This window comes from Vitis riparia, chromosome 4 (genome assembly GCF_004353265.1).
Source record: "Vitis riparia cultivar Riparia Gloire de Montpellier isolate 1030 chromosome 4, EGFV_Vit.rip_1.0, whole genome shotgun sequence".
Taxonomy (NCBI): Eukaryota; Viridiplantae; Streptophyta; class Magnoliopsida; order Vitales; family Vitaceae; genus Vitis; species Vitis riparia.
Genome location: NC_048434.1, coordinates 1003046 through 1030246, shown reverse-complemented (window position 1 = coordinate 1030246; position 27201 = coordinate 1003046). Strand labels below are relative to the sequence as shown.

At 35.0% G+C, this 27201-nt stretch overlaps 3 protein-coding genes and 1 pseudogene across 4 annotated transcripts; 1 reads left to right on the top strand and 3 right to left on the bottom strand.

Annotated features, from left to right (window-relative positions):
• Positions 1-880: 880 nt before the first annotated feature.
• On the bottom strand, positions 881-7182 carry LOC117913143 (probable magnesium transporter NIPA9). 2 transcript variants are annotated; one of them, XM_034828082.1, is made up of 9 exons: positions 7008-7180; positions 6251-6349; positions 5469-5598; positions 4390-4478; positions 3542-3598; positions 3324-3382; positions 2329-2449; positions 1853-2001; positions 881-1566 (listed from the first exon to the last, which is right to left on the bottom strand). In XM_034828082.1, exons 1-9 carry the CDS (start codon positions 7116-7118, stop codon positions 1338-1340), a joined length of 1044 nt encoding a protein of 347 aa, XP_034683973.1. In that variant the 5' UTR covers positions 7119-7180; the 3' UTR covers positions 881-1337. The 2 variants fall into 2 exon arrangements, with proteins under 2 accessions (XP_034683973.1, XP_034683974.1); XM_034828083.1 differs by lacking the exon at positions 3542-3598 and having other exon boundaries at positions 7008-7182.
• A 3605-nt stretch (positions 7183-10787) lies between these two features.
• LOC117913144 lies at positions 10788-11560 on the bottom strand. The gene has a single exon (XM_034828084.1). The coding sequence runs from the start codon at positions 11355-11357 to the stop codon at positions 11010-11012; it is 348 nt and encodes a 115-aa protein (XP_034683975.1). The 5' UTR covers positions 11358-11560; the 3' UTR covers positions 10788-11009.
• Positions 11561-13253: 1693 nt separating this feature from the next.
• On the bottom strand, positions 13254-17866 carry LOC117912932 (eukaryotic initiation factor 4A-11). The gene is made up of 5 exons (XM_034827744.1): positions 17759-17866; positions 15599-15668; positions 15322-15428; positions 14615-15045; positions 13254-14266 (listed from the first exon to the last, which is right to left on the bottom strand). Exons 2-5 carry the CDS (start codon positions 15664-15666, stop codon positions 13631-13633), a joined length of 1242 nt encoding a protein of 413 aa, XP_034683635.1. The 5' UTR covers positions 15667-15668; positions 17759-17866; the 3' UTR covers positions 13254-13630.
• A 2801-nt stretch (positions 17867-20667) lies between these two features.
• LOC117912671 lies at positions 20668-25102 on the top strand (annotated as a pseudogene).
• The last annotated feature ends 2099 nt before the right edge of the window (positions 25103-27201 follow it).

The following is a 27201-nucleotide window of genomic DNA, read 5'->3' as shown; positions in this document are numbered from 1 at the left end:
ATTCAGAAAGTGGCATGAATGCCCCTTCATGCTACAATGTGGACCATTGAGATTGGTCACATCATGAATTCCATGATGCCTTTGAGATTCTCAAGATTAGGTGTGTGTTCTATTTTCTGGAGTTTTCAATCGATGTCTAAGTTGTGGTGGACCTCTGCCCTCCGGTCTGGTTATTTCATGAACAATAAGAAAAAGGTGGAGATGGGTGTTGCCTCTGTTCATGGGGTGGGGTGGGGGTCCCCTCCTCTCATTTTCCTCATCCTAAATTCCTAGATGGGTTGCTGCAACAACTAAAAAGCCAGCACCTGTTTACCAGACAAACCATGAATTGATTGAAGAGGAATTTCAATCCTATAAGATGTGTGTGGGGGGGTCCCTCCTTTATTAACTTTCTAAACTCAGAATCAGGTATTGTTTCTCCAGACATTTGTCTCTGTCATTGTTGTCCTTATCACTGACTACCATTTTGCTTGGTATTAGTTTGGAAATATCTCTGACTAAGAGAAAAGAAAAAGGCAAAAAAAGAACCGAGTATAACAGCAATCAAAGTTGAAAGTTGAAACTAGTAAAAGGGGAAGCAAAAAGATTCCAAACTGATGAGAATGATTGCAGGAGTGAAAGTTTTTGCCATAGCTCCCATAAGAGGAACTTTGCTGCTCGGCATTAATTTATGCTGTACAATATGAACAATAAAGATGAAGATCTGTTCCTTTTACTGTATAAGATGAATGTTGAGTGTACAATTCATCCAAGAACATGTGGGTTCAATGAACACTTGGTAGGGACCAGGGAGAACTGAAAGAAGAATGGCTTATAATCACTATCAGAAAGAATTTTGGCAGCCCATAATCCTAGTCCATTCCTTGACGAATGTTTCGTCTATCGAATCATTGAACTCTCTGACCGTTGTATATGTATAATGGTATGAACTGTAATTTCTTACAAAATAAAGAATATTTATTCTAAGTATAATAAGCGACCCATTCAGCCTGAATGGCATTAAGTGAAACAAATCAACTAGGTCTAGGTATTAACATGCAAGAACTTTCATGATAGGTTCCATAACAAATTTAAGTAGGAAAAATTATAGAACGGAATGAAAGTGCCAATAACACACTTGGGAACATAGAGATACTGCAATCCAGGGTGTAAAAAATGTATCATTGAAGGAATGATCTCAAAAACTTCATGCCCTTCGATCAACCTGTAAGCAGGTGCACTACTGTACACACCACCATCATCAACAAGACCAGCTGGCCGTCACGATATACATGCAATCAGGACAATGACATCCTCGATATCTAAGCAAATGCAACACTCTTCTCAATAGTTTCAGTTCAAGCCTTCGCTTTAGCAGGAGACGTTATCAAATGATGCAATGTGCTTGCCTGGATAACTGCACTTGGACTTGAATCCCTAACACGTGTTCCAGAACGCGATCCAGAATGCTTGAAGCCAAAATTCCTCTCAACACCACTTTGAACATAATGTCGTAATGGTCGTGGAAGGTGTCTTACTAGCCATGTCGAACTTACTAGTAGGATCACTCCTATAATGATAAGTAGCCTGCAACATGAGGCTTTTAAAGTAAATAAAAGTTATACACAAGCATGAAAAATCTAGAGTTTTGAGTATTTGACCCCTTATAAGCAATTTCACCTAATCCTTTCTAGATGCAGCATTGCCAGTTCCTACAATGCCTAAACGAGTAACAAGAAATTTAGGATCAGTTTTAAGTAGGTGCCTTCGCCATTTAACATGCACCATGTTCCATATGCTGTAGCCCGAGGCTTAGACTCTTTAAGATATTTTGGAAATGACAGCAATATAGGTGAGTTCGCTATTAAGTTACCATCCAAATAAAAGCGAAAGACGAGCATCTGGAGCTGAAGGAAGTTGTTCGCCCAGAGCAAGCATCCCAGCAAGTACACCAGTCAAGATTGATGCCACAGCAGCACATGTGGACACTACAATTGCCCTCCCATCCTTCAAGCCTCTCGTCTGTTTACAAAGAATTACAAAAATAACATTGTTGTGATTGTTCAATATGTGCCTCTGTTTATAGACACAACAGCCAAAGGAAAAGGTAAGCAGTAGATGCAGCCCCAAGTGAAGAAGAAGACAGACATAGGGTATTGGAATTTAACACATACAATAGGCCAACAGAGTTCAAAGAATTTGTAATGCAATATGACTATTTGCATGTAGACAGTCCAAGTTTCATATCATTGAAGTTTCCAGCATGGCAAAAATAAAAGAACTGTGGTAGAATGGGGGCTGTTACTCAGATGCAGTGTAACTGCAAACCATGCCAATTGTTCAAAATACCTGGTAAATAAATCCTGTGGCACTACAGCATATGCTGATTGAAATGCATATGGGAACCAGAATCTTGGAAAAGCCTTGCTCCAAGAATACAAATCCCATCTTTGATATGACGGAAGCCATCCTGCAACGCGATTTTTATTATCATTTTTTAAGGAAAAAGTTGCAGACTAAAAACTGAAAAAAACAGTAATCCACAAGTTTAGTAAATGTATCAAAAGATTTTAATAGCTTTTTGATTGTTCACTTTTGCACACCATTAATTAAGTTCTAACTACATTTCTGATCACACAATATATCATCATAGATGTGAAGTAGTCAAATGTTCTGCCACGTTAATATTTTCACATGTGTGCAAACCACAATTTTTTGAACTTGCCAGACCAGACACCATGTACCATGTCAGATTTTGACACCAGTAACTAGACAAAAGAAACATAGTTTATTAACATTTTGTTGAACCGACCTACATCCTTAGCCAAAAAATAAAAATAAATCTGACTTGGCATAGGAGATTGATGGGGAAAAAGAGAGCAAAAGTTTGGAGAACCACCTTGTTATGCCTTTTTGGACTATTTGGCAGGGATGTAATCATGTAATTTTTTAAGAGAGCAAAAGCTTGGAGAACCACCGTTGTGCCTTTTTTGGACTATTTGGCAAGAATGTAATCACGTAACTTTTTGAAAGGGTGGAGTATTGGACTCAATCTCTAGAAGCCTTTCTTGTTTCAACCATGTTCCCATGGTGTGACCAGTTCATAGGTACTAGTCCCTTATCCTTGTTTGATTTCATAGACCATATGGGGACTCCTCAGTGTTTTGGGCCTTGCAGGTGTTGTTTTTCCCACCTTTTGGCACCCCTTTTATAGCCCCCCATGTACATGGGTTGTGCACCCTTCTTTTGTTCGGTGCTTTTTTAATAAATTTTCTTTGCCTATCAAGGAAAATCCAAGCAGATAATAGACATCCAATTACAAAGAGACTAGGAGGGAATAGTACCCAAACAAAATGCCAGATTCCAAGCCGTATATGATTTCCTCAACAACTTCAGATTGCATCTACAAAACAAAGTTGGCACTGCACAGTTCAAAACCTCCAAAAATATAGTATAAGAAAACATAGAACTTAAATTTTTTTAAAAAAAGAAAAATAAATAAACAAAAACTACCAATAAGAACAAAAATGAAAGGTGCCAGGATCAATGAAATATAATTTACCATCTCCTGTACTTTTCGTTGACGCCTATAGATACGAAGCCATCCATTAAGAAGTACCTAAATTCCCAAGGATTTTATAAGGCTTAAGATCACTATATGTAATTGTATAAATTCACTAAATGAAGAAGAAATTGCATTCTCTTTGATATAGCCCCTCTAACCGTGAGAAGGATAAAGTACAGTATGAATGAAATTCAATATAATCATATCATAAAAATAGAGGACAAGGCATTTATTGGTGCTCATTATTTTCAAAGCTCAAATTATGTGATATGCTAATGAGATTCCAAGCCAGCATGCTAAGAAGCATTGTTTACTTTTTCATTTTTCTTTGCCATACTTCAACAAGTTCCCAACCATGTCCAATAATTTGACAATTGGAACAACACCTTCGAATATGCTAATAAAATTCCAAGCCTGTATCAACAAATTTGTTACCATTATGTAAATCAAGAAGGTGCCATGGTAAGGGATCCATATCCTACAATTTCACCACTTTAATTTCTAAATTTTGCTATGGTTTTTAGCGCTCATTTTATCATACTTTTGGATTAGATATGTAATTTAATATTTTAATGTAGTCATGTTTCAATGGCTTGACTTTTCGTTTTGGAGGGTTATGTAACAGACACCTACAGGCACCCACAACTTGGCAGCTGTGCCAGGTCCACAGTTTACACTGCCTTTTATCATAAATCCATAATTATTTGTCTAGCAAGGGGATTTCTCCTGCCTTACAATTTAGTACTTGCTGTTGATCATTTGTGACATGGATAGAATTTTCACATAATAGATGCCTTGAAATTATTACTGACCATGGAACCATAGTAATGGGATAAGATACCTACAAACAAGATGGCAACACTGAATGCTAGCCAAGGCAAGTGGAAAATTGATATCGAAGAAGCCTTTTGCTCCTCCCCTCCAGTTCCAACTCCTGCAAAGCAAATATATAGAAAAAGGGAAACAACAATATTGGTTATGTTTTACCCTATCAAAAAGATTAGCGATGTTTTAAGGATGTTATACAGTTAAGAAACATGTTTAAAAAACAAGTAACTAAATGAAGATGTTAAGATGGAAAACGTCAACAAAAAGAAAGAAAGAATAAAAGAGGATTCAGAAGAAAGTAGAGGGGAAACCAATAGATAAAAAGACAAGTGAAAGCTGTTGAAGATGGTTCAACAACGTAAAACAAAGACTATAAATGCACCCATACAGAGGAGTAATCTGATTCATGTATATGGAGGCAAAGGGCAGGTGGTTGACAAAAATGGCATGGGTAAAGGCAATAAGAAACTACACAATTGCTAAAGATCTAATGAAGATATTGCTCTACAGGGAGCAAGATAGAAAAAAGGATTTATGAAACCAAGACAACAGTTCTGATAATTCATCTCATAATTCAATTTTAATAGTTAAGCAACTCCATCTAAAGAGGAGACAATCTTACATGTTGGCTTGGAAAGACCACTCGCTTGCAATTTTTATGTAGTTACATTACTTGATTTCTATGTAGTTACCCACAATTTTCTGTCCATTGGAAGAGTTTTCTGCCCAATTAATTTGTAGCTGCCTTGCAATTTTCTTCTTCCACAAGATGACTATTTCCTATTTTGGTTGTAGGGGCTTGACCCAAAGCTTGCATAGATGCAAGAAGCCATTACTTTTCCACAGCAATAAAAATTGTGTTCTTTTCTGTATCCTCGAGTGAATTGTTTCAAAGATGTAGTCCATAAGAAATCCTAGTTTTCACTTGCGTGTAAATAAGCAAGAAAGTATTCAAAGTAGAACTTCATTGCTTATTCACTCATCACTTTTTACTTATAAATAATCATGACAATGTCAGGATTGTGATATAAAAATACCTACAAGATCATTGCAATTGCAATATTCGACAAAGAGAATTGTCAAGAACTTACATTACCTATGGTGCCAATCCCTGCCATAGCAATCCCCATCCAGTCAATAGGATTCATGATCTCCTTTAGATAAAAATGGGAAAAGATAGAAAGAATAGCAAGACCAGAGCCAGAAACAGGTTGGATTACAGATACCTGAAAATTCATGTTCAAGATTAACAAGGTGGACTTACCATGGAAAACAACAATACAGATAAATTCAGAATTAATACTTTCTATTTTTCCAATAAACTTGTTCCCATGAAATGTATGTCCCCTTTATCATGATATGAATATTCATCATCAGAGAGACATTAAGGCCACCGGCACAAATGCAAATTCAGGCATATTCATTCAGGGATTTTGGAAGCTACCGCCTCATAAAATAACAAGACATATATGTATATCGTAAATCATACACTTTCAAAATTTAAATAGTATTGTTTTCTCACTCCTAACCCAAAATTGTAGCAATGGCGTATGGATGGATTCAGAAGTAATATTTTCTATCTTTCCAATAAATTTGTTCCCATGAAATGGCAAAGTATTCTTTTTTATTATATGAAAAAATCAGAGAGAGATTAAGGCCACTGGCCCAAATGCCCACACAGAGCAATTCCTTCGCATATTTTGGAGGAAACAGCTTCATAGGGTAGCAAAACAAATATGTCATAACCCCAAATTTCAGCAATGGTAGTGTTTTTCAACTGACAGGAAAAAGAATTTATAGGAATATAGATGTCATAGGCCATAAAAGCAAATGTCATGTAAAGAAAATAACAATATTACTTGCCACCAATTCACTTACAGGGGCTTGAGACAAAGCTTTTAACATCAATAGAGCTCCAATTATATCCATCAAAAAACCTACAATCCAAGTTTTATTGAAAGCATAAGCTCTAATCACCTGTAACCACAAACAAAGAAACTCAAGTTAGATAGGAATAGCATAGAGGCAAGAAAAGGTGCAGAATGAACATGATTTGGAATCCCAATTCCACGGCATTCATAAACACCATCTTCCCTATGAAACTGCTCTTCTGGATTTGGGTCCATGGAATTGATTTCAATCCAAGTCCATCAGGAATATGAATGAACCAAACTGTTAATTTGAGGCTTCAACTCCATATAATTTTCACTCAAAATCAATAAATATAAAACTTTGATCCAATTTTGTCAAATCTTCACACCAATCCCCAGTTTGATTGCGGAGAAAGTACCGGAAAAAAGTCACAATTCTGAATAACAAGTTTTTCATTTCTGAGATCCCAGTCAAGCAGCACCATTTGGTTGCCAAGAAAACGTGGGAAAAACTCACAACCTTCAACCTCAAAATCCTCATTCTTTTAGACCCCAGAAAGAAAAAAAACACCTATTCCGCTTAATTCAGTCACATTCTTCGTATTGTCATGAACCAAAACAACCCACAAAAAAAAAAAAAAAAAAGGAGTAACAACAACATAGATACAAAAGATCCCCAACTTTCTATAATTTTCTTTGCCTTTCTGGGCAACCAAACAACAAAGACAACAACATCACACGAGACATGAGAAGAAGGAACATGCCTTGAGCTTGAAGGAGAGCGGTGGAAGAATCACGGTGCCCTTTTTCTGAAGGACTTTGCCGATATTGTTGCCAGCGGTGGCAGCTAACGTTAGGCAGATCGATTCCCACATCGCTCCCTGCCTTTCTCTCTCTAGAATCCCACCTTTCTCTCTAGAATTTGTTGTATCTCTGTATATAAAATGACGTTTCGCGGAGGTTTTGATTTCCCCTTGCTACAATTTTGTGCTTTTGTCGTTTTGCTAGTGGCAGAGTTGTTTGGGAGTGGTAATAGCAAAAGTGGGTGTGGCCATAGGGAAGAATGTGATGTCATTGGTACAGATGGCATGAGGATATTGGGTGTGGGACGTTGTTAGATTCCATAGGGAAATGACCCAGAGGCTGAGTTGGCAAGATCGAGTTGTGATGTGGGTGTACATGATGAGTTGGCAAGATGAACGGTGCGATTTGAGGGGCTTAAATGCTGATCTGGAAAGATTATTATGATAATCATGTGCTATTGTTATTTAGTTGGCAAGATCACTGGTGTGAATTGTGAGTTTGGATGCTGAGTTGGCAAGATCAAGGGCGGGATTTGAGGGTTCAGATACTGATTTGACAAGATTATTATGATAACCATTTACTCCTATTACTGAGTTGGCAAGGTCAAGGATGGGATTTGAGGGTTTAGGTGCTGACTTGGCAAGATTGTTATGTTACTCATGTACTACTATTGCTGAGTTGGCAAGATCAGGGTGTGTGGTTTGAGGGTTTGGTGCCAACTAGGCAAGATTCTTATGTTAATCATGTGCTACTGTTGCTGAGCTGGCAAGATGAAGGGTGTGATTTGAGAGTTTGGATGATGACTTAGCAGGATTATGGGGGCATTTTTCTGACAATCATGCGCTATGGTTGCAACAAAATAGTTTTAAACTTTGTTTAGAACCAACCGTTGTTGGAAGGTATAATATAAAGTTTTATTTCATTTATTTAAATTTTTTCAAATGCTATTTAAATTATAGTATAGTTTACATATGGTCAAAATCTATAAAGTAAATAAATAATTTTATAATATTTGTATAGCCAAAAACTAAAAAAAAAAAAATTAAGTAAAATCATTTCTCATTATTACTATATAATGATTATTTTGGAAAATGATATTTTTATAACTTGAAACCATTTGAAAATAAATATATATTTCACATTTATATCACTCAAATAAATTATTAAATCATTGAAATTCTCATTTGCTACGATTCAAATTTGATTATATATATGATATTATCTTTTTCAAATAGAAGGTTGAAATCACAAAAACCCTAAATTTCATATCGGAAAAAATTAAATCTTTGTTTCTAAAGCATATTCTTAATTTACCATCTAAGACATTTAGATGGTTATGTTATATTATTTATTATTGTATGTTTTATCTATTTTTATTATACATATAATGAAAGTCAAATTAAAGATTATAGAAGAGTTAACGTTGCAATTTCATATGAACGATACTTTACAAATCATCATTTCCAAAAAAATCTTAAATCACATTATGTTTTGTATTCTTATTATAGATTTTACTTATGAATGGCAACATAATGATAGAATCTAATTAAAGCTTCTAGAAAAGTTACCGTTATGTTATTTCATCCCTTTTAACCAAATATTTCTTTTACTTATGAATGGCAACATAACGAGTCACCACCATTCCCACCCATTCCCTTTCCCACCCCATATTCTTGTTCCAAAAAACAATTTTAAAATGCAGGTGGATTAGAGTTGGTATTTGGTAAGAGAATTTTTCAGTGATATTTGTACCCATGGAAGCAAGGCATAGATGTTTGGAATAAGTTCATATATATATATATATGAAGAGTTCAGCACAAGGAAGCAAATCTTAAATGATAATTTCCAGAAGAAATGGCAGTTGGCTGACCAAGAATAGAGCTAATGCGCTTACAACTAAGGCATTATCAACCCAATTGTCAAACGGATCCACAAAGGAAATGTAAAGCACAAAACAGAGGTGCTGCCTAACATTAAAGTCGCCATTAAGGAAACCCACAAGAATGAGAGTCTCTTCCAACACTACAAAGACAATCTGAAGACATTGCACACGTTACCAATGAAGTAATGAGATTATTTCAAGTTTGCTTCAGAATGTTTTCAAAAAACAGTTCTCAAAATTCTATTTGATAACTCAAATATAAAAAAACAATTTTCTCGAGTTGTTCTCCTTTAATGTAACTACAATGCAAAAGTTCTCAAAATCCTTCATATTTTCAATAGTTACTCAAAACACTCCCCATAAATATTTGAGAATTGGTTCTAAAAATAGGTTGTTTTTTTATATTTGAAAACATCTAAAAAAACAAGCTATTTTTAGAACTAATTCTCAAATATTTATACAAAGTGCTAAATCAAGATCCATGCACCCTAATGCAAGGAAAATTTTCTCCTTCCAATCAACCTAATTATCACCATCCAAAAAAGGAATGCGAGATGAATCAAAACTTAAAACAGACAAAGATTAAACAGCTACAAAATCCCTATTGTTAAACCAGAAACTACATCTGAATTTTGAAAAGTATATGGGAACAAGCCATGCTTAAAAGATGGATCCTTCTGAGAAAAAAAAAAAAGTTCGTCTTTCAACATCTAATTGAGACCAAGTGGAGAGGCTGGTTGGGATCTATGTTAAAGAACAATTTAGGGATCATCCTTGGATGACCTGCAAGAACTCTAAATAATGAGGCTACTTCTTACATGGAAAGGTTATTATTCTTCGTCGGTCGGGCTTCATTTCATCAAGCTTGTGATTTGGGAAAAAAAAGACTTATACTGAAGGAAACTTGGCATGAGGAACTTCAGCAAGATTGAATTGGGACTTGTATCAGAAGATCAGAAACAAACAAGAATGTTTCAAATATCTTCCTAGAAGTTGCAACTAGTGTGTCACAGGCTCACAGGGGAACAATTCCAGACTGGAAAGTACCCAAGGAAGTTGATGGAAATTATCAAGCAAGATTAACTGGGGGAAAAGCTCATTGGTCGTGTCGATCAGCTGTGACCTTAGATGATTCCCTTCACATTCACACAAACCACCAAAACATGTAACATAGAATCACAATATATCAAACAAGGAAGCCCCTATTAGCATTTTATTTTATTTTTTCAATGTAAATGTTGGGTGCCATTTTACTCGACCAGCATCCTTGTGAGAACAATTTCTGAATTATTCGAACACTCTCATAATAAATAAGTAAAACAAAAGCATAAAGACTCAACTAAAACTCCATGGATACAAATAGCAAGGTTAATTCCTGAATAATTCAAGTCTCCAAACCCAATAATACACATTATATGAAACTAGCATAAAAGATTAGAAGCTAAAACATATGAAATCTGTGTGATCCAAGCTTCACAATAAACCTGCAATAAAAAAGGATTTGGTGTTCAAAACATCCGGTCTAATTAAAAGAATCAAGAGCACACAGTGGTTGCTGTTCATTATCAAGGCAACCTCAAAAGACAGACTTTATCAAGTCGATATCTAGAATGCTAAATGAATGGATTGAAATCCTGCAATTCCAAAAGAATTAGGCTATTTATGACCTGCCCACATGGATGTATCATGAATTTATTACAAAGTTTTGAGATTGCCACACAATTCACAGAACAAAATATGAGAAATAACAATACCCAAGAAACAATCAATCCATAAACTACTTTATCTATAACCCTAAAGCATCTTGAAACTCTTCCTCAGTGGTCCCTCCACCTACCCCACAATTTAGATGCATGTATATGGCATTCAAAATGTTAAAAAATCATATATTTTGATCGGAAGAGTTGAACCCAGAAACTGCGTAACCAAATATTAGGATGAAAACAGTTGTATGTGGACAACCCACATCGTGAATTAATGATCCCAATCCAGGAACCTTAATTCTAAGATGACACATAATTAAAACAGAGGCACAGAACTTACAAACGCAAAATTCTTAAAAAATTAATCATAATAATAATCATGACCACCCATAGACTATCCGGTGGTACCTAGCCTTAAGCCATCTGAAGCTATTCCTCAAAGACCCCTTCACCTTGCCTTCCACAGAATAAGCCTTATAGCTAGCAACCCTCTTCTTCCTCTGAAACTCAGGGTCGCTGAAAGTCCAAGATTTTGAAGAAGTCCCACTTTGGCTCTTCCCTTTCTTCAACTTTAAGTCCTTGTTATTACCCATATAGGTTGGGGCATAAGGAACACTGTAAGACCTCTTATCATGAAAGTTTGACGGAGTGGGCCTGGATGTGTCATAGTAGGAATCTATCTGCCTCCTGTCATCAACATATGGCTTGGATCTGTAGTCTCCCATGGATTTTCCTCTTTGCAGAGATACTGAATAGGGTTGTTTTGGGGTGTTGGTCTTAACAAGAAAGTCGAGGAGGAAGAAGGCAAGTGGGGTCCAGAGGAGAATGAGAAGCAGTGGGGTTGGTTTGTCTGACTGGGGCAGTGGCCTCTGGGAATTTATTCTAGATGGCGTCCTTACCTGGGAATCATATGATATGCTGGCATCTTCTTACAATCCTTGCATTGACACCCCATTAAGCCAAGGATTTATGTCTAAAAATTTAATAATATATTCTAACAGTACACTATTTTATTTTTAAATGTGATAAATTTTCATTTACAGAGTATTTGTCCATTGAGACTCCGAATGAAATTTAATTACTTATTTCTGAAAAAAAACCATTGATCCTCTGATTATGAGTTAAACCCACAATTAATTTCTTCTTTCAAGAGAAGAAATGATGATCTACTTGATCAAGTTTCTCATTTCTTTTAATGATACAATCTCTCTCTAGATGATGCTATTAAAATTGCTTCTATTATCTTGACATTGAATCAAGGATTATAGTTTCTATTTTCAATTCAACCAAATTAAGTAAAAGTGTAAAACCACCTTATCTACTTAATCCTTTTTCCCTCAATCCTTTCCTTTTAATGAAAAAATACCTAAAAGGCTGGACTTTGGAGGGAGGGCACTGATTGACCATTCAACCAAAATCTTTTAAGGACGTTGAAAAAATAGCTCAAAAGACAAAAAGCCAAACAAAATGGGCGGCTCAGATTGTCCTCCAAATTTAGCCTCAATTTTCTGACCGAAACCTACGTAATTTTCAAACAATTGTCCACTACCCCATCATCCCATTATCCATTCCATTTCATTCCTATTTTCAATGGTCACACACTCCAGATTTTGAACAAAAGAAGCAGAAAGGCCAGAATTTCAGCACAAAGGAAGAAAGGAACAGCGGAAGTGAAGTATATGCACATTAGACAATATGATGTTCAGCTTCTCATGCCATGGAAACACCAACAACATTTTTCTTATCTTAACAGGAGCCATGAGGTTCCATGTCTGCCCAGCACTTCACACCGATTCGTACTGAGGATAAGGCCAGTCTGGACACTTTTTTTTTTTTTTGGAGGGACATGCAGCAGAAGTGAGTATTAAAGCTCCTGATCATAGCAGATCATCATAACATATCATTATTCCACAGTATATTTGAACATAAAATGTTGTGTATAGATGAAACAGACAACATTGATGAGTTCAGAGGACCCCGGAGAGACTACCACCACAGAGCATGCACACCATGTTTTGCCCCCCTTTTTTAACCTTTTGCATTTTTTTTTTATGGATGCTTTTTAAACCTTTTGCTTTTGGTATATGTGGCTATAAACAAAAAGAGTTATATGGGGAGCATTCAGGAGAAACACACAATTTTGGGAGAGAAGCATAAACCTCAAAATTTTCACTGGTTTTGTGGCCAGATAAATATCATCAAAAAGGAAGGATGATGTTATGAATTGATCAATCTAAGTTCTGGATCGAGCAATAAGATAATTTTTCTAAAACATAAGAAAAAATTGAAATGGCATGGGATAACAATATTTGTAATACAAGTTGGGCAACTTTATTCCTCCCAAACAAAGCACACAGGTAGGATAATTATAAAACAATATTGGGAGAACAGGGAAAAAAATAAAAAGAAAGAAAAGAAAAGAGCGAGGTGTGGGCTAATCTTCATGTTCCACACCATAGAGAAACAAGAAGCCTCTGGTTAAGGTTCTGTTTGATAAGAATGAAAATTGAATCTGTAGTTCAGACTTCAAAAAAGGAAAAGGAAAGGGGGAAAACAATTGTTATGTCGCTTATAAATGAATAAAGTAGCTCAAAGAAATGTTTGAAGTGAAGAACCAAGAATGGTGCAAGTCCAGCCTCCTGAAACTCAAAAAACCATTTTCTAATCATATTGAGCTTCTCCTCCCACACACAAAAAACTAAAATAGAACAAAACGAATCCAATCCAAACTAGATCCAATTTCTCAAATTGTTCAAGGAAACTTAAAAAACTTAAAATACAAAAGAAAACTCAGGCAACAAAAGTTGCAACAACGGGTTGCCAATATACCCAAAATGAGCAATGGATGTGTCCCGATGTGAAATGCGCAGGACCTGTATCTCCCAATTGTACGGCAAGTTCATTCCATGATAAATTAAGATGCCAGACCTATGAGAACGAACATAATAAATATGACTTTTCAAATAAAAGTCATTTACCTCCATGAGCAAAAACTTCATCACAGGAGATCAGCAACATTTGATGGCAGCTCCTCAACCACCACATTATAAAACCTTTGGATATCAAAAAGCATCCTCTCATCATCCTTGGTCACAAAGTTGATTGCCACCCCCTTCCTCCCAAATCGTCCACTACGCCCAATTCGATGGAGGTAGTTTTCTGGCTGTGTTGGGAGGTCATAGTTTATCACAAGAGAGACTTGCTGGACATCAATACCACGGGCCAATAGATCAGTAGTGATGAGCACACGAGAGGAACCAGATCGGAATTCACGCATGATGATGTCTCTTGTGTTTTGATCCATGTCTCCGTGGGTGGCAGAGACTGTGTGGTCACGGCTGCGCATCTTGTCCGTCAGCCAGTCAACCTTGCGCCGGGTGTTCACAAAGATGACACTCTGGGTGATCGCCAGCGTCTCATAGAGATCACAAAGTGTCTCAAGCTTCCATTCCTCTTTATCAACATTGACATAGAACTGTTTGATACCCTCAAGGGTGAGCTCATCACGTTTCACCAGAATCCTCACAGGTTTATTCATGAATTTCCTTGTGATCTCAAGGGCCTCAGGTGGCATTGTGGCAGAGAACACCCCAACCTGAATCTTTGATGGCAGCAACTGGAAAATATCATAGATCTGCCAAATGAAATTTCAGTATCAAGACAAGAAATCAGCATTAGAATGCACATGAAAGTCAGAAAACCCACAACAAAATGCTTGCAACCACATAGCTAAAATATACAAAAAGCTTGTCTGCCTAAAACTTAGATATATCCAACTAAAGACCAGAACCCAAATTGTAATAAACAAATGTGTTCCCTTTCCTGCATAGTTTTATATCACACTGAATAAAAAAATACGTCATAGAAATGTGCCACTATACCATATCCAGACAAAAATCTGACAACATCATACTGAAAGTTATAGAGAGTAGTAGCAAACAGCACAACAAAAAGATATACAGAGCAAAGGCAAAGGAAGGACCTGATCCTTGAAACCTCGTGAAAGCATTTCATCTGCTTCATCTAACACAAACATCTTAATGTAATCAGGACGAAGTGATTGCCTGCGCAACATGTCAAAAACCCTACCAGGAGTACCCACAACGACATGAACCCCACTTGAGAGAATGCGCTGGTCTTCACGGACACTGGTCCCACCAACACAAGCATGAACCTTCACACCAAGATAATCACCTAGTGCTCGCATAACCTTTTCAATTTGTTGGGCAAGTTCCCGAGTGGGTGCAAGGACCAATGCCTGGCATTCAACTAAGCCATAATCAAGCTGCTGCAAAATTCCAGAGCAGAAAGTTGCTGTTTTTCCAGTTCCAGACTGTGCTTGCTGAATTACATCAAGCCCCTTGATGAAGGGAACAATACCTCTTTGCTGAATTGCAGAGGGCTTCTCAAAACCTACCAAGAAAGTTAGATCCAACTTTCAGCTTTTCATTTTTGCATGAAGGTGGCTCAAAACATAAATAACAATAAAAAACAGGCAGTGATTTATGATGCAGCAAAATGTAGAATTTTACTACTCCTGAACCACAAACTTTTGAACCATATATATATAAGCATGGTTAAAGCTTAAATTTACCATTTTGAATCAACTGACAAGTGGAATGTCCTCAAGAGAGCTATCCTAGACAACAGACATATTTCCTACTTAAAGAGGTATTAAAGGTAAACTACCGTATGCATAAATGCCTCTCAGGAGATTCTCTTGCAGCCCCATTGCATCAAAACTTTCATAGACCTCATCATATGATGTGAAGAAATCTTGTCCATCAGTCCCAAGTCTGCTCCCATCAATTATTCAAAAATAACATGAAATTCAATTAATAACATTACAGCGTTAGCATCACATCCCCAAAAGTTCTTGTGTCAATAAAACATAAAGAAACAAGGAAAATTACTGCTAATGCAACAGCAACAACCATCTGATTAAGGGATAGAAAACAAAACTTACAACTCATTCATTTTGCTATCATATTGACGAGCATCAAATTGTGATCCTTCCGGTGCCAAGCCAGCCATGACTATAGCAAGCACATGAGTTATAAACATATTTTGAAGAGTGGTAATGAAATCAACCCATGAATAGAAACAACACCAAATTTAATTACAAAATTGATTTATTCCTGAACACTTGTGATGAATTCATGAAAGGACACATACACACTCTTGTGCATTCATTATACATTCTTTCATAACTATCAATAGGAAGTATGTATTCATAAAACATTTTGGATCTTAAAGACCAAAAACAACCCACAACCTTAATAAACTATCACACAAAAGGAAAAACTGATAGGTCAACATGTCACATGACACAAACAATCAAATTACCAAACACAAAAAGAAATATACTGAATTTAAAAAATAAAGCATTATTGTTAACCTTACAAGTCTATATGAAACTATAAACTAGTAATTGATAAATATTTACAAATGTGTCATCTTTAACAATAATACTAGTAAAGAAATGTCAAAGCTTTTACATTATATACTCGATTAAGGACTAGAACAAGCCACCTCCATGACAAACTATTGAATCCAAAGGAAAACCAATAATAAATTTCCATGCCTTTCATTCTACTACTACTTGACTAACTGAAAAATAAATTGACTTAAAAAATAAGCAACATAGTTTGCTCATAATATAATAAACTAATAATTTAATAAATACTTACACATATTGTCTCATGTAACAATAATGTAAAAAAAATCTTAATTTAAAAAAAAATCACCATAGCTTCCTCGTAGGTCGATACTGACCTATAAAGTAATAATTTAACAAATATTTACACATATTATCTAATGTGACAACAATATACAAATTCTTAATTCACGTCATAGATTGGATCAGATTCCTGCTCAACTAACTTTAAAAAAAGAAAATAATTAAATCAAATCTCAAATATAATCATAAGGGTTTCCTCATAAGTCAATCTTAACCTAAAAACTAATGACTTTCAACATTTATTGTGTTCCATCAATTCAGACACTGTTGGCTTATTGGTAAACATTAGAAACTAATTTGTAAACTACAAATTCCTAATAAGTTGATATAAACCCACGGACTAAGAATTTAATAAATACTTACACCTCCTATCTTATGTAATAATATAAAATAAAAAAATCCCAATTCGCATTATACAATTGCCAACCAATTAAATTCCTACTCGATAACTTAGAAAAAAAAAATCTCAAATATAAGCATTAGGGTTTCCTCACAAGTCAATCACAACCTACAAACCAACCACTGATAACGCTTCAAAATTTTCCACGTAAAATAATCCAAACGCTTTTGCCACATTGGTAAACATCAGAAACCAACTAGCTTCACAATATATATGGAATAACTTAGGAAAAATTTAAATTCTTTGGGATATTAATGATAAACATGACATAAGCATTCAATAAAGCAAATAGTAAGCAAATTCAATAGAGATTACAAAATTTTCCAGAGACTTTCCCCGCATTCCTAAACATCATAAATAGGGTTGATTTCACTCACCCCTCTCAATGTTTTAGCCAAGTACATCTAGCCCCCATTGGTTTAAAATTTCACCAAAACCTTTCTTATTTTGAGTGAGAGGGGAGGTTAGTGAAAACAACAAATAAGAAGGATGGGGGATGTACCTAATGAAATTTCAAACCAATGGGTGTTAGGTCTATTTAACCAAAACCAAAACCTCAGGAAAGATGAGTGAAATTAACCCTTATAAATATATAAATTCTACAGTAAAGCTTCAATGTATGGAAAACTACTGATAAATACATGGCATAAGCGTTCAAATAAAGCAAATATCAACCATATTCAAACATAATTTTCCAGAGGCCTTCGGCATATCGCGAATAAAAGGAACCAATTTTCTCCCTAAAAATTTGGGCATTACAAAACTTTAATCAACGGAACATTAGCAATAAATATAGCAACCAATCATTCAATCACAGAAAATATGGCGCCATTCAAGACAGATTCAGAAAATTTTACATAAAAATTTTTTTAAAAAAAAAAATCAGTAAGAGATGTGGAGAAAAAGTAAAAACTAAACATACAGAACACGAGAGTAAGATCTGGTAGCTAAGCTATAAACAAATAGAGAAGTAAAGGAGTGAGCACCTGAAAGCGAAGAGCAAGAGGTGGATTAGGGCTAGGGTTAGGATTAGGGTTTCCCCAAACTCCTCGGATCCGCACGCAGTGAAGAGGAGTTAAGGCAACGTTAAGAGAGATCGAAAGAGACTGGGCGAGGGATTTATAATCATCTTCTTTCCTTATTTTGCCCCCGGGTTTGATATTATTTACTGGTTTGTAATTTTCAATACGACGCCGTTTGAAGAGGTGGATTTTCTATTTTTCTAAATTATAAGTTATATAGAAATTATATTTGTAAATAGGAGGCCCATATTTAGAAGTTTTTTTATAATGCTAATATCTAAAAAAATATCGGTTTCCAATTAATTTTAACATTAAAAAAAGAAATAGAAATGGGTTGTAATTTTTCGTTTGATTTATTTACATTTTATTTTGATACACTTGTTATTTTCTATCTTTAAATAATAATTTCTAAAAAGTAATATAAGGATTCTTTAAAACTTACCTTAAAATGATAATAATTTTTAAAAAGTGAAGGAATTAAAAAAAAAATTACTAACTCAAAATTTAAAAATAAACTTAATTTTATACTTTTTTATATATGAAAATAGTTTTTAAAAATTATTCTCTATTATTTTTTAAAATAAAAATCTATTTGGGAACTGAAAATTTTTTAAGCTATTTTTAATATTTTAAATATGTTTTAAAATAATTTTTATATCTAATACTTTATTTTTAATCATTTTACATATTTGTATAATTATTTTTTAAAACAATTTTTAAAAAATAAATAAAAACAACTAAAGAGATACTATCTAAAACACATATTATTTTCCATTTTTAATAATAGAAAACAAAAATAGTTTTTTAGTTACTAAATGTATTATGAAAAAAAGAGATGTAAGTATTTGAAACACACATTCTTTGAAGAAAAAAAAAATATTATTAAAAATAGTTGTTCAACATGTTATAATATTTGTATTTTTAAAAATAGAAAATGTAAGGCTCATATTATTTAAATGTTTTTGTTGAAGTAATTAATTATTTTGTAATAAAATAAGGAGAAATCTGAATTGATTTGCTTGCATTAACTAAATATTGGAAAACATGAATTTTAATTTGTATACTTAATATTTCGATCATGATATGGTATATATCCTTATTGAATTATAAAATTTTTAATAAGAATCCTACAAGTACATTATCCAATGTTGACACATTGTTTGATATTCAATTCACAAAATGACTTATGATTTTGATATATTATGTCAAATTTTTGTATTGGATTAAATTTGAAATTAATATTTTTTTTTATCAAATACATAAATCGGTGATGTTTGGTTTTTGGCTTAATAAAAATTTTTAAAAATTTTAATTAAAAATAATTTGATAATATCAACTAATATAATTAAATTGAATTTATTGATAATAAGATTACTTTTAACAAAATAAAAAAATCAAATATTTTGATTTTTTTTATTAAATAAAAAAACAAAACGTGAGCTAAAAAAAGTTCCTAATATGATCAAAATTTTAATTTAAAAATTTTCAAATAGATATAGATATTTAAGGGGGACAAATAACTCTATTCACTACTTGAAATAGTTAGAAATAATCAAGAAAATCATAAATTAACATGCAATTATAATAATGGGTGTTAATTGTATTCTTCACATAGCATAAAGTACAAGTTGGATAGTTCCCTTTTTAAAAAATAAAAAATAAAAAATTGTGCAATTGTTTTTTAAAGAATGACGGCCGCCGCCGCCAGAAGTATAGGAAACCAGTACTGACGTGGTGTAATCCGATTGGTTGACAAGCACTGAGGACACAAAGGCACATTAAGCAAACAGGAAAGAAAACTGATTAGTTACGTAATTAATTATAATTAAAAATTAAATCAATTCCCCCACAGTGTAAATCAGTCGACTCATTCTCCAAAAATCTACTCACACTGCTCAGAAAACTGTTAAGAGTTCTCTCAACCTCCAACTTCTGAAATTTTCTTCTGAATTTGAAAGAAAAGCAATATGTTTCTAATTTTTTTATTTTGTTGGTTTACTTAATCTTCTGTGATTTCATTGTTTTTTCAGTGTAATCTGCTTTTCTCTTCATGGGTTTTGATTCTTAAGTCCGTTTGTTTCCCGGAAAACCGTCCATGAGAAAATTTTTCCTGCATGGTGTTTAAATTTTCCTTTTTATGTAATGCATGCAAGTGGTCCTGGTATAACTTTCATGTTCTTTGGATGGCTTCAGTCTCTTGGCTGAGTAGATTATGATGTAAACAATATGAGAAAAAGCAATATTACTTATGAGTTAATTTTATAAATTATTTTTTTGAAAACATAGATGAAATATTATCAAAGATTTGAAAAAGAAAACTATTTTGGTAGTAAAATGAGGAAAAAAAATTACTAATTCTAGGCATTTTTTATCCTTAGAATTTTCTTGTTCAGTGTTGGGTTTTAGACTTGATATGTATAAACTTAACTTAGTAAGAAAATAATAGCATTTTGTTAAAAAAAAAAAAAAGGCCAAGAGTTATAACATATCTCCTTTTCCATGAGATTTATCATCACCCTTTTCTTAATAACAAGATCAATGATTTCTTCTCATGATCGTGCTCGGTAAAGTAGTGATTTTTGGTCTGTATTCAGTTCATATATTTCTGTGTCTTTAATATGGATTTTGATTTCGAAGGGTTTATATTGATAATAGCTGTTTTCCTACGGATTCATTGTAATTTTCTTTTGTTTTTCCTTTTTCGATAGTGATGGCAAAATCTTCTGAAACATCAAACTCTGATTCTCATCAGCATGATAGCAACATGAATGGATTGTAAGTTGTTCCAATGGAGTTGATTTAATTTCTGTATATTAATGTTTTTCTTAATTGGTTTTCGGGTTTTTACAGTTTGTTTGTTCATGATTAAAGGGCTTTAGAGCAGCAAGGGGGAGAGTTTCTCACAACATATGATGAAGTTTGTGATACTTTTGATGATATGGGATTGAAAGAAAACCTTTTGAGAGGCATTTATGCATATGGTACTGGACTAGTCCTCATTCTTTTTTAATCCAATTTCATCTTTGTGGTCTGGAAGATTTGATTTCTGATTAGGTGCTTGTTGAATGTTCTGTGTGAAGGAATCGAGAAGCCATCTGCAATTCAACAAAGGGGAATTGTGCCCTTCTGTAAGGGTCTGGATGTGATTCAGCAGGCCCAATCCGGTACTGGGAAAACTGCGACTTTCTGCTCAGGGATCCTGCAGCAGTTGAATGAGGAATTAGGCCAGTGTCAGGCTTTGGTCCTTGCTCCTACTAGAGAGCTTGCCCAGAAAATTGAGAAGGTCATGAAAGCCCTTGGTGATCACTTGAATGTTAAGGTTCATTCTTGTGTTGGTGGGACTGTGGTCAGGGAGGATCAGAGAATCCTCTCTGCTGGTGTCCATGTTGTTGTCGGTACTCCCGGGTGTTTTTGACACGCTGAGGCGGGGCTCTCTTCATGCTGACTCCATCAAGATGTTTGTTCTGGATAAGGCTGATGTAATGCTCTCTAGAGGCTTTAAGGATCAGGTCTTTATCTAGCTCTTGTCCGTGTTTTCATAAGAATTTTTGTAGCCAAAACTTGTGTTCCTAAATTGTTTTCTTGCCTGCATATCTATGAGATTTTCCAGCTTCTGCCAGAAAGAATCCAGGTGGGTGTTTTCTCTGCTACAATGCCCCCTGAGGTTCTTGAGATTACCAAGAAGTTCATGAACAAGCCTGTGAGGATTCTTGTGAAGCGAGAAGAGCTGACCCTTGAAGGAATCAGGCAGTTTCATGTCAATGTTGAGAGGGAGGTTAGAAACACTATGTGATCTTTATTAAACCTTGGCAATTGGCCAGAGTGTAATCTTCGCAAACACTAGGCGTAAGGTCGATTGTTTCACTGACCAATTGCGGAGCCGTGACCATACAGTGTCAGCAACTCATGGGGACATGGACCAGAAGACCAGGGATCTGATCATGCGAGAGTTTCGTTCTGGATCCTCTCACGTGCTCATCACTACCGACCACCCGTGGGATTGATGTCCAGCAGGTCTTTCTGGTTATCAACTATGACTTACCTACTCAACCAGAGAACTACCTTCACCGGATTGGAAGGAGTGGGAGATTTGGAAGGAAAGGTGTTGCAATAGTAGGAAGAGTGTAAATAATTTTTATTTTTGTTTTTGGAAATTACTTTTAATTTATTTTATTTTATCTTATATTATTGGGAAGTGTCATATTGAGAATTATTTTTTATTTTTGGAAGAGTCTTATTGGAATTGTGTTAATGAAGTCTCATTCCTTTTATAAGTAGAATCATCTTTCACTTTGTGTCATCTTCTACTTACAAGTAAATTCACCTTCCACTTTGTGTCATCTTCTAATTATAAGTAGATTCACCTTCCACTTTGTGTCATCTTTTAATTACAAGTAGATTCTCATTGGGATTGTGTTAGTGACCTATAAAAGCAGGTCACCTCTCCTTATACAGGAATACCAAATTTTCAAAGAGTTTTTGAGGGAGTATTTTCATATATCTATTTGGAGGAATTTATTCAAAAACTCGAGTTGTACGCGAGATCTAGTTGTTGAATCCTGGAGGTAGACCACTGGTACCCTAGTACATCGAGTTCGTCTTCGAGGAGAGTGATACCCTAGTGCATCGAGTTCGTCTTCGAGGAGGATGGATCTATTTCAAGGACAGTGTTTGTCACGCCTCAGCCGATAAGTTTTTCTTTTTATTCATTCTATTCTTTGTTTGTGCCTTTTGGGCTAGTCTTTTGTTTCCATACCCTTAAATCCAACAATCTTGAAATACATCCAAATGGAAGCTTCCTTAGTTTACACTCATCCTGACACCTCTAAAATTGACCCTTTCAATGGGACATTCTTTAAGAGATGACAGGAAAGGGTTTTCTCTGCAATTGATGTGGTGAACTTGGAACACATTTTGATTGACCTAAAACCAAAAGATGGTTCTCATCTGTTATCAACCTAGAAAACTGGTAAAACTCCTAATGAGTTGTGGAAGGGTTATGCACCTAATATAGCATACTTAAAAGTGTGGGGGTGTTTAGCTAAAGTTCTTCTCCCTAAACCTAAAAAAACGAAAACTAGGTCCTAAAACCTTTGATGCCATGTTGGTAAGTTCAGGAGAACCCTTGAACTTGTGGGGGAAGCTATCCTATTTGCATGCCATATTCAAAATAGAATACCTTACAAGAAATTCCTAAGTTTTAAGTTTGATATGAAAGACCTAGGAAAAGCAAAGGCAAATGTGATTCTAGGAATTAAAATAACTAGAACACCTAATGAACTTAAACTTTCTTAAGAGTGTTATGTTGAAAATATCTTAAGGAAGCTTGAACACTTTGGTTGTAAACTAGTGTCAACTCCTTATGATCCCAGCTCACAGCTAAAGAAAAATAGAGAACATAGTGGTTCCCAAATAGAGTATGCTCAAATCATAGGGAATCTAATGTACTTAATAAATTGTACCAAACCTGACATTGTTTTGCAGTAGGTAGATTGAGTCAGTACACCCAAAGTCCTAATTAGGACCATTGGACTACTGTTCGTAGAGTCCTTAAGTATTTGAGAGGCACCATTAACTATGGTTTGTGTTTTAGTGGATTTCCAAGTGTTCTTGAAGGATTTAGTGATGCAAATTGGATCTTTCATTCAGATGAGATGAAATCCACTAGTGGATATGTTTTCATTTTTGGTGGGAGTGTGGTTTTTTGGAAATCTGTCAAACAAACTTGCATTACTCGGTCTACTATGGATGTTGAGTTTATTACCTTAGAAAAGGCAAGTTTTGAGGTTGAGTGGCTTAGAAACCTCTCACCAGATATCAACGTGACCAACCTCGTTTGTGTCTATGCGTTGTGATAGCCAAGCTGCAATTGCTAAGGCTAAAAGTAAAATATTTAATGGGAAGAACAAACATATACGCCTAAGGCACAATATTGTGCGGTAACCCCTTGAAATAGGGGTTATATCCCTAGAATTTGTGAGATCAAAGTTGAATTTAGCCGATCCTTTGACCAAACCACTAAATAAGAAATTAGTGGAAGAAACATCAAGTGGGATGAAGCTTATGTCTATTACAAAAGTCAACAGTGGTAGTAACCCAACCTATTAGAATGGAAATTCCATGAAGTAGGTTCATATGGGTAATAACAAATCACTTGTTGACTTGAGGTGCTCTATCAACTCTAAGTGTATGAGAGTCCATCCCTATGGTGTAGATTGAGTGTATTCTGCATTGACTAAGGTTGAGTGTTTACTCTTAATGAATACCATATTCCTTATGAGAGTAGAGGTGGGGCCGCTTCCTATGAGAACTTAGGCAAGTTCTTTAGAGCTTTCATGAATATCCATTTGTGCCAACCCGTTTTGTACAGCTCATAGTGTAGTTGAGAAAACTAATGTGGATAAAAGTTCCTTGAGTTACATAAAGAAACATTGGTTCATAGAAATTTATTTTCACCATGTTTTGTGATTCAATACTTATTTGTCCTAAGACTGGTTCATAGCCTTTAGGCACCAATATTGATGCATTAGATTATTTTTTCTTCAAAAAAAATAAAAATTACGTTTACACTCTGTGGGGGATTGTAAGAAGAGTGTAAATAATTTCTATTTTTATTTTTGGAAATTACTTTTAATTTATTTTATTTTATTCTATTAGTCTTATATTTTTGGGAAATGTCCTATCGAGAATTATTTTTTATTTTATTATATTTTATTTAATTCTATTAGTGTTATATTTTTTGGAAGAGTCCTAATAAAATTGTGTTAGTGGAGTCGCATTCATTTTATAAGTAGAATCACCTTCCACTTTGTGTCATCTTCTAATTACAAGTAGATTTTCATTGGGACTGTGTTAGTGGCCTATAAAAGCAGGTCACCCCTCTCTATACAGGAATACCAATTTTTCAGAGAGTTTTTCAGGGAGTATTTTCATACATCTATTTGGAGGAATTTATTCAAAAACCCGAGTTGTACACATCTCGCTTACAGAGTGCACCCAATGCGAGATCTGGTTGTTGAATCTTGGAGGTAGACCACCGGTACCCTAGTGTACCGAGTTCGTCTTCGAGGAGGGTGGATCTATTTCAAGAATAGTGTTTGTCATGCCTCAGTCGATAAGTTTTTTCTTTTTATTCATTCTGTTCCTTGTTTGTGTCTTTTGAGCTAGTCTTTTGTTTCCATACCCTTAAATCCAACAGCAATCAACTTTGTGATTCGCAACACTGAAAGGATGTTGTTTGAAATCCAGAACTTTTACAACTCTCTGATTGAGGAGCTGCCTGCAAATGTTTCAGAATTACTTGGATGAGAGGAGGTACTTGTTTGACAGTTACTAAAAAGAGTCAAGAGTATGTTGCTAATTTGGTTGATATTAATTTTAGTTATGGTTTCTCAATATAGATTTGATGATCTTGTTACTGTGGGAAACATGCCCCATGGTTCAAATCTTGTACCTGTTTTGAGACTTCTTAACTTCATATGGATAGAATTTTGACCGGTCTAAAAGGGAAGTTTTACACTTACTAGTGGCATTGCCTGTATTTGTGATTCTATCATCAAATATTCTTTTCTGAGGAAAAGATTTTGTTCCCATGAGCGACTTAGTGATGAGAAATGGGAGTAGTCTTCATTCTGGATAAGGTTTAACATTAAAGTTACTCATTTTTCTATGCTTATTTTCTTATTCTCCAAACATGATAGTGCAAATTTAATTTAAGCAGCAAACAGAATAAGACACCCAGTAGGTCTCTGTTCACGGTGACCAAAAGGACTGAAACAGAATGAGAACATGGCATATGAATATGATGAAGATATTGATTGAAAATTTTAATTAATATTTTTTGGTACGGTGATAACGAATGGAAAATATTTTATTGTTTCCTTTATATCTATCCTCATGGAGCAGCATCAAATATGATCTTATTGATCTATCACAACTGATTAAAAGGGTTTCCAATGAGTGGGAATATGAGGATTTAGTGAAGCGAAAAGTTCTCTTACTAGAATCTTCCTTCTAGATGATGCTGCACGGCTGCACCTCTGCTGTCTGTTGAAAGTAGCAGTTTGATCCACCTTCTAGGAGTACAACTTTTATTGGTTGTTCTGTCTTCAAGCTCAATTACTAATAGTTCTTATACTAGCTACGTTTAGGAAGAATTATATGTGGGCTTGCCTCTAATCTCTACCATAAAAACCGAACAACTGCGGTTTATGAGTTTGAAATTCTTGATATAACATCCAATATAGATGTTAGCTCCAGGGCTGGTTGTTTAATGCTATGAAACAGTTGAATAAATGCTAAGAAAATCGAAGTGTTTATCAATATATCAAGAATTCTAGGACTTATTCCTGAGGATTGATCACACTTGGCAAATGGGAAGAGTAGGATTCTCATATCATTCACTCAAAATCACTTGGATGGTGCAAATCAGAGCATACTAGATAGGGAACTTATGGCTGGGCTCAGGCCACCAAGAGGCTTACCCTAGGGCACCACTTGGAAGTCTAGGAAAACCCGACAAGTCCATATCCATTTTCTTAGCCGAAAGTAGAAGAAGATAGGATCAGAACATGCTAAGCCACAAGAGCTTTAACTGCCATTAGAGCAACCTGGAAAAGGGCTTCATGGCAGAGAGAAGATGCTTCTCATAAGTGAGGCAAGTGGGTTGTACTCTTTTTCCACACATAATTTTTTTTAAGCAAAGCTGTTAGGAATCAACATGTATGTCAGCACTCCCCTCATCTCCCACTCTTGAAAGGGAAAGTCCACAGCACATTAAACAATAGCCCACTTCCCTAAAGGGAAAGAGATTTTATATCTTTAGCTGAGCCCACCATTTGTCATCATGGGAGCCAGAGTCTTCATGTTATGGAATAGGAATTTTAGGTTTCCACCATTAGTGGCTCCTTCCTAGCTATCATCCTCACTGTTCAATAATTTGAATGCCTGCTCCATCAAACACGAAAGTCGCTTCTGTTATGATATCTTAATCTCTGGTTAACTTCCCCGAATCATTACGTGACATGAGATGCATGCATGATTTGAGGAAATGCCTTAGTGAACCAATTATCATTGCTCATGTTTACTCTATGCGAGTATCATATCTAATCACACTATTAATATTAGGCACAATATGGAATGTGGAAAAGGTATGACGTTCGGTAATTAACTACGCGTTTGTAGTGATTGGTTTGAACATTGTCAATGATTCTTTGCATTATTATACATTGGATTAATATAAAGCATATATACTTTGTGCTCCTTTAGCGAGCGCCGTATTATGTCTTTGAGCAGGCTTGTGTCATTGAGGCTCTGTTGCACTCTTATTGGCTGATCGATTCATTACGGATAACTTTTCCTTTTACTTTTTCTTTTTCTAAAGGGAAGGTGCCAACCATTACAAATAA

Excerpts from the sequence above, each read along its gene's own strand:
- LOC117913143 (XM_034828082.1), bottom strand. The coding sequence starts at position 7,118 with ATGTGGGAATCGATCTGCCTAACGTTAGCTGCCACCGCTGGCAACAAT. Across the intron at positions 5,599-6,250 it reads AAGCTTTGTCTCAAGCCCCT|GTATCTGTAATCCAACCTGT; the intron begins GTAAGTGAATTG and ends ATGAATTTTCAG. Across the intron at positions 2,450-3,323 it reads GAATCTGGCATTTTGTTTGG|GATGGCTTCCGTCATATCAA; the intron begins GTACTATTCCCT and ends ATCGCGTTGCAG.
- LOC117913144 (XM_034828084.1), bottom strand. The coding sequence starts at position 11,357 with ATGGGAGACTACAGATCCAAGCCATATGTTGATGACAGGAGGCAGATA.
- LOC117912932 (XM_034827744.1), bottom strand. The coding sequence starts at position 15,666 with ATGGCTGGCTTGGCACCGGAAGGATCACAATTTGATGCTCGTCAATAT. Across the intron at positions 15,429-15,598 it reads GATAGCAAAATGAATGAGTT|ACTTGGGACTGATGGACAAG; the intron begins GTAAGTTTTGTT and ends TGATGGGAGCAG. Across the intron at positions 14,267-14,614 it reads CACGAGGTTTCAAGGATCAG|ATCTATGATATTTTCCAGTT; the intron begins GTCCTTCCTTTG and ends TTCATTTGGCAG.